Source organism: Montipora foliosa, chromosome 1, assembly GCF_036669935.1.
Source record: "Montipora foliosa isolate CH-2021 chromosome 1, ASM3666993v2, whole genome shotgun sequence".
Taxonomy (NCBI): domain Eukaryota; kingdom Metazoa; phylum Cnidaria; class Anthozoa; order Scleractinia; family Acroporidae; genus Montipora; species Montipora foliosa.
The window spans coordinates 5874836-5882335 of record NC_090869.1 but is presented as its reverse complement, the minus strand read 5'-3'; the positions used below and the strand labels follow the sequence as shown (position 1 = coordinate 5882335).

The 7500-nt window shown below is 37.8% G+C and overlaps 1 protein-coding gene across 2 annotated transcripts in view; it reads left to right on the top strand.

The window, feature by feature from the left end:
• The window catches only part of LOC138008382 (cytochrome b5-like), a 6601-nt gene extending 571 nt beyond the window's left edge, over positions 1-6030 (top strand). The window contains exons 2-6 of one of the 2 annotated variants that reach the window (XM_068855743.1): positions 260-296; positions 2684-2775; positions 4311-4331; positions 4469-4515; positions 5483-6030. In XM_068855743.1, coding sequence (XP_068711844.1) covers positions 260-296; positions 2684-2775; positions 4311-4331; positions 4469-4515; positions 5483-5561 — 276 coding nt within the window. In that variant the 3' untranslated portion in view covers positions 5562-6030. Of the gene's footprint in view, positions 1-259; positions 297-2683; positions 2776-4310; positions 4332-4468; positions 4516-5313; positions 5461-5482 lie in introns of those variants that run through there. The other variant, XM_068855796.1, reaches the window with a different exon arrangement.
• The last annotated feature ends 1470 nt before the right edge of the window (positions 6031-7500 follow it).

The following is a 7500-nucleotide window of genomic DNA, read 5'->3' as shown; positions in this document are numbered from 1 at the left end:
CCGGTGTATTTCGTTAATTCGAATCGAATACAATTGAATTAATTAAGCTCAAGTAAAGTCAAATCTACCTAGTTTTCAGTTTTGGTTGGATGTGATTCAACTATCAATGGTCTCATGTTAGTTTTGAGTATTTTTAGGCAACTTTTTTTACAAATTGAACACGTTCACTCTGTCAATAAGGAATTAAGCTATGCGATTTGTCTTTGCCCACATGTCAGTTCCTTTTGAATTTTTTTATTTCTCTTTGTTTCTTAACTAGCATCCAGGCGGAGAAGAAGTTTTACTAGAACAGGCTGGTAAGCCAAGATTGTCCGTTATTTAAAAAAGCTCCATGCTCTTACTGAAAGACTGATTTTACGAGAATCAACAACTTTTGTAAACATGCCTGCTGAGCAATGTATACCATCTCCTAATATTACATAACTCGGGAAAGACTGCATAAAATTCTACTATGGACTTTGAAGGGGGCAATGTAATCAGAGTGATCATTATTTTGTAATAACTCTTAAATCAGGTGTAAAGTTTTCCTGGAAGTCTGAGGGGAGACATGTCTGAGTGTTGTGCAGTAACATCATTAAAATAAAGTGTTGAGGGGAACGATCATGCAGTTGTATTCCAGATTTTGTGTTCTTTGAAAATTGTAGGTAAATAACCAGTCATTTAAAACTGACTAACAACTTCATGCAGGATAGTTTCTTCTTCATCACCTTGTATCATTGTTTGTCTCGCATTGTAATCACTTACTACGATTCTCAGTTGAGTATGATACTAGGGAAGTTTGGTGACAAAGTTTCAGCGTTAAAGTTACCATCTTGTCAAGGGCAACTTCCCTTGTTTCCAAGAGTAACTTTAAGGGCCTTGATGTTGCGAGCGAGCGATGAGCCCACCAAAATCTACAAATGGTAATGGTTAAATTCAAACTGACGACTGTTACCAGTTAAATGACGTCAAACCCCAAAAAGTTACCCTTGAAAACGAAGCAAGTTGCCCTTGACAACATGGTAACTTTAACGATGAAACTTTGTCACCAAACTTCCCTAGTGTCATACTCAATTGAGAATCGTAGTACCTGAGATGTACATGTAGATGACAACATTTTGACTGCTTACTGCTAGTCTTCATTAAGGTAACAGCGTGAAAAAAATATGTCCCCGTTTAACCCTTTCAGCCCCGATAGTGCCAAATGGCACTTATAGATTTTACTCTGTCTAACGCCTGACGATTTTACTCGTCAATGGGGAACCCCTCGGGGCTTAAAGGGTTAAATGATGAGAACAACCGGTCATGCTCCTCCATTTGTATCATGACAGTTGGCTGTCATTTGGACATTTCAATCCTGTATTGTTCTGTTAAGCCTTTCCTGCCAAAGAATGACACTTCTGAATTTTACTCTAACACCAGACAATTTTAATCATCAGTGGGGCCCTCGGGCATGAAAGGGTTTAAGTGGCTATGTCACGTAATTTAGGGTATTTATGGGGAATCTTTTGTTAATCATGAGTGTAACCCATTTACTCCTCAAACGCCCTAGGACGCCCCCCTTTGACGAGTAAAATCATCTGGCGTGAGACACAGTAAAATCTATTAAGTCTCACTTTCAGGGGTCAATTGGTTAAAACTGGAAAATGGAAATGTGGAATTCCTTTACTGATAAAATTATTGTTGTCACAAACAAGATGATTATGAGCAATAAGGAACTTTATCCAGGCGATTTGCCATAAACTCAGGGCTTGAAATTTGCGAAAAAATCCAGTCGCAATTTTGCGACAAGATACGAAAATGTAGTCGCAATTTCGAAAATTTTAGTCGCAAAATCATCGCGCTGCATTGTGTTGTCAGCGGTGTAGCAAAACAAAATATGAGCCCACAATACTTGTGTTGAAGTAAACCGCTGAAAATGGCGAATGATATTGAAGGAATGGAGTTGTGCACGTAACATCGCAGCGAAATTACGCTACAATTACGCTATCTTCAGATTGAAAGAAAACTCAAGGCGAGAAACAAAATAATTTTGTCATTTCTTCATTTATTTTAGTAAAAAGAGCAGCAAAGTGGCAACTGCTACTAATTCTTTTGTTTCGAAAGAACGAAGATGAGAACAAGTCGCAAATTTGCGACTTCTCCAGATTTTTTAGTCGCAAAGGGAAAAAATTCAGTCGCAAATGCGACTGTATTGGTCGCAATTTCAAGCCCTGAAACTTGAAAACTGTCCGGCCAACCCTTTTCAAGTACAAGGGGTTATGTTTTTTTGCAAACGGTGGCTGTGAAGCACTTATATTTCAACAGAATTAAGTATGAGAGGGTGGTGACAAGTGCTATTTTCTACTCATGTAAACATGGGGAAAAATTACATCATTTTCTGTGACATAGCCCTTTAAGAGACTGTTTTTAGTAGCAGTTAAGCAGTCGTAATGTTTTATATCTACATCTCAAGTGACCTCATTATGAGGTGCACACAAAAATATTATTGTACATTGTAACTATCATGAATATGATGTTGATATAAAAGTCTTGGTTTCACCTTTTATTTAAATTGACAAAAATGAAGGTAATGGTATGTAGTCTCTACTTTCACAGAAAGATACACAAACCATTGTTTCCACATCTAGAGTAGGGAAGAAGCTGATTGAATATTCACTATTTTGTTTTTGCATCTGGTCTTACCTTATATTTACACAAACAGGGGGAGATTCTACAGAAAGCTTTGAAGATGTTGGGCATTCCGGTGATGCAAGAGAACTTATGATGACATATCTTATAGGAGAGCTTACTGATGTAAATGCATTTTTGGTGCTTTTTTTCTATGCATTGGTCTTCAAAATTGTAATTTTTTGAAGTGGTTTCTCATTGTTTCGTATTTTGTTTATCCATCCCTGTAAATTTGGTTAACCCCAGCACCCCAGGATGCCTCCAAAATCATCTGGCATTGGAGTAAAATCTGTTTAGTCGCACCCAGGCTGTCAATGGGTTAAGTTTAACCCCTTTAATGTCCTGGGGTGACATTACAAATTTTACCCCGGATAATACCGTATTTACCCGTGTATAAGTCGACCTTTTATGGCCTCAAAAGAAGCTCCAAAAATCGCCCTTGACTTATACATGGGTCAAAGATTTCGAGCCAAGTTCCAGCTAAATAATTTATTCAAAATAAACATCATAATGTGGTCGTTGGGCATAACGAACGCAGTGAACGAAATAGTTCAAAATGAATGACGAAAGACTTCAAAATGAATGTAATTAAGCAATTCCAGTTGAAATGAAAAAGAATTTGTTTTACTTTAAATGTTGAAGATACTCACAAGCACAAATATGAAATAGACACTGGAAATTTTCATTTTCCAAAGGCGGAAAGCTCTAAAAAACATTCTTGTTTCTTCAAATAAAACGCGATCCTTCAATGGCTTAGTAACCTGGCACAATCCCTCGTGTTTGCGTGCAAGCATGATCGTCACTCGTGTTGCCTGAAAATGCTGGTTGGTAATTTGTTTTTTATTCTTTATACAAACCTGGATGATTTAAATGCTTTTGCAAACTTTTTATTGTTTGGTTTATGAATTTTGTTTCATTTGCCATGTGAGAAATTATAAGTCAAGCACAAATTAAACCTTGCACATTTCGCATCGTTTTTGAAGTTATTTTCAAAGATTGACTCCTGCTTCTGTGATGTTGTGCTTATCCTCTAAAACCCTTTATCCTTGAACAACGAAACAGGTTAGTTTGAGGTTTACATGTTTGATTTTCTGAGAACTTTTTCGAAATTCAAGGACAAAATGCCTGCACATACAACAACCGCTGAACCACAAAACTATTAAGCGCTAGAGGCCCTTAATTTTTTATGAATCCACAGTTCCAGAAATCGAAGAATGCAAGATTAGTATCCCATGAACATTTAGCAAAGAAATTAAGAAATTGCTTTTTTTGCCATCAAAAAGGGGGTGTCAACTTATACATGGGATCGACTTATACACGGGTAAATACGGTACAAGACAGGGTATATACTTCCAAGAGTAACCTCTCAAACATTGAAAGGTTAAGAACCATCTCTTTTGGATGGTCTGATTCCCAAGAATGAAATCAGATTTTACTCATCCCATTAAGAGCCATAATTTACTCAAGAAAGGAAGCCTTTGGATAGGAAGGGTAAAATCTGTCATCCTGGTGGTATGAATTTTAAATCTCCAACCTCCTATATTCATGTCTTCTCATGAGAAGAATTTCATTCAAAGGCCAGTGGTTTGCTAAAGAAGTTAGCTTGTAATGTTGTGTTGTATGTTCATTGGCTTATGTCCATTTGTTTCCTTTCCATTTAGGAGGATAAAATTCAATCTAAGGTATCCATTTTGTCATTTTGTGCTTGGTTGTGATACTTTTACCTTGATTAAGACACCTTTAAGTTATTAAAATTGTACAGATTCGTTTGTTGACCAACTATTTTGTGAAGAATTTAATGTTTATCTTCCATTTTCAGAGCAAAACTTTGCAAAATGTATTTTTCAGTGAAAGTAAAGAAGGCTGGTAAGTATTTTTCATTCAGAAAGATAAGAGCTAGAAAATCGAATAACTATTAATTAAGGCTTATTGGAACTTACTGTCTTATGAAGACTTAAATTTACTAGTTGCAATTTATACTGTACACAGTTTCTGAGAAATAAATGCATTCTCTTGTCAAGTCTTTGTGGTGAAAAGAAACTCTTTTGAATGTACCATGGATTGAAAAAATAGAAATTATGGATTTGTATCAATATCAGGTGTATTGGAATTTATTAGAAAAATAAATAGGTATCAAATGTACTCTTAAAAGCAGGAGTAAAAAGCAGTAAACCTTCAGAGCAAATGCAGTGCTTCCTGTTATTTAGCTTTTACATGACATTTGCGTATATGAGATTATTGAACACAAAAGGGATTATTGCATTTTTTTTAAAAATTTAATCAAGTTCAATTCCAACAGAAGCTTTACCATGCCTCTGTTCAGATGCAAAATTAATAACTCTTGAAGAAGCTTTTATTTACAAGGTGCATCTGGTCTGGCAAAGAATCAAAACTGAAAATGTCAAGTGTGGACAGTTTTCTTTTTTATTCAACAGGGGAACTTTTTTGGACCAAAATAATGTAATATTAATAATAATAATAATAATAATAATAATAATAATAATAATACTAATAATACTAATAATAATAATAATAATAATAATAATAAATTATTATAATAATTATTATTTAGTTTTTCTTGTGATGGGGGCCCAAAAAGCTCAAAGCCAATGAAATTATGAGTGGAGCCCACTAAGCAACCTTTGTCATTGATTGGACTTTCAGTGTTGTACAATGATGAAAAACAAAGCATTTCCATTATGATGACTACAGGGCTTACATTGATTACAGTGAGGGAAAGCATTACCCTCCTGCTTCAGATAGTAAAAGCAAGGCAAGGTGAGGCATTGTCCTCTTCTCACCTAAGTTGTTGTTTTTGTCTCTCTCTTCATAGGTTAAGCTCCCTTCTTGCTCCAGCAGCAGCTATTGTCGTGGTTGTCTCCATTGCCGCCTATAAGTATTTTCAAGCTTAGCACGTTTCTTTGAATAATGATTTTTAACTGTTTCACAGTGATTTGATCATCAAGTACATGGACATTGTTCTTAACTGTTATAGAAGCACCTCAGTGGTCATGTGAACAGTTCATAACAATTTCTAATCTGTCTTGATAGAAGCCCTGACTTTGAACTTACATGTATAATTCTGCAATTTCTGAGTAATCCAGCTCTCAGACCATCTATATTTAACGTGACACCGCTGACAGAGTTTTTATTATGCATGCTCTGATCACTTCACTGGTGAAAAAATTCTTTTTACTTTTGGTGGAAGTGGAATCTGAAGATAACTAGGTCTTGGGAAACGATCACTCAAACTGGGAGTGTTAGTTGTTAGGCTTCTGCTCTTGCTTAATAAGAATAAAGAAAACACTGAATGTAAAGAACAAAGAGTCTTATGGGTTGTGAGTCGAACTGAAAAATAAAGCAATCGTGTATTGGAAAGAGGTCATTGTTCGTGTAAACCATTGTTTTAAAGATATTGTGAGGAGCTTTTGGTATCTTTTGTTAATCTTGAACTGATGCTTCTTGTCATGTATTAATAAGGCTCCCTAGAGTTTTGGGACCGTGTGCAAGCTGGAGTAGTGCTAAATGGGTTTTCAGGTCCCTTTTGACGGTTGGAATTGGAGCATTCTGATTGGTGGATTCAAATTTGAGCGGGAAATTCAAAATTCAAACGATAACGTCACAGACACGTGACACCTCCGTTGCTGCGAACCCTCAGGAAACATGTTGGAGTGTTTTGCGTAACCATGCTGGATGATAATATTACGGTCAGGAAATTCAAAATTCAAACAAGACGTCACATGCGTCGAGAGAGGGATGACGAAGTTTTTAATGCCCTGATACCAGTTTACAGAAGAAAGTTGCGAGGGATGTACTTGCACTGTCTCCACTGGTTTGAACATCTAAAGCATGACCCCGTGCATAAAGACGTTATGAAAGCGCGACATCGTTTCATGGAGGAAGACTCAATGGATGTTGAAGAGGCTACAGACGCAGCTGTGGAGAGACGGAAACTTTTGTTAAACAGGATGTTCCATTTCCGTCCCATCCCAACGCAAGAAGAAGAAGAAGAAGAAGAAGAAGAAGAAGAAGAAGAAGAAGAAGAAGACGACGACGACGACGACGACGACGACGACGACGACGACGACGACGACGACGACGACAACTGAACGAATTTTTATGTTTACAAACAAGGAAAAGGAAAGGAAAAGCCGAGTTCGAACGGTGGTACAAGATCATCAAAGAACTGACTCATTTCAGTTCCTTTGAAAAAATAACCGCTGCTGGCGTCTGCATGCACGATCTCCGTCTTACCTGCATGGAGGAAAACACCATCGCTTTCAAACATCTCCAAGGTTGGCGTTTGCCCACTAATCATTCCAAGGAAGCCATGGAATGGTTGCAATGGCAAGAATATCGATCAGTTGCAGACACAACAAGCCGGTGCACGATGTATCCGTCACGCCTGCAACCAGGGCGAATATCAAATCTCTGGTACCCGTTGGACCGTGGATGGTTACGACGAGACGATCCACGCCGCTTACGAGCACTTGGCACTTGAACTTGAACAAGAACCGTACCGTCGTCACGACGATTGTTGTATGGACGCAGTGTATCGCGACACCATGGCTCGTCTCCAAGTGATTCGTGATCATAACATTCACGTCATCCCTATCTGGGGCTTTGTGTGGTCTCGTCTCAAAAAGGAGGATGCGCAGATCAAAGCGTTTGTGACGGACTGACCCTCGTACCACCTATGAATCCTCGCGACACCTTCGGCGGACGTACCAATGTAGTACACCTCTATTACCTGATCCAGGGCGGTGAACGAATCTTCTATATGGACTACATGAGTCTGTATCCATGGACCAACAAGCACGCCGTGTATCCTGTCGGTCATCCCGAATTCAT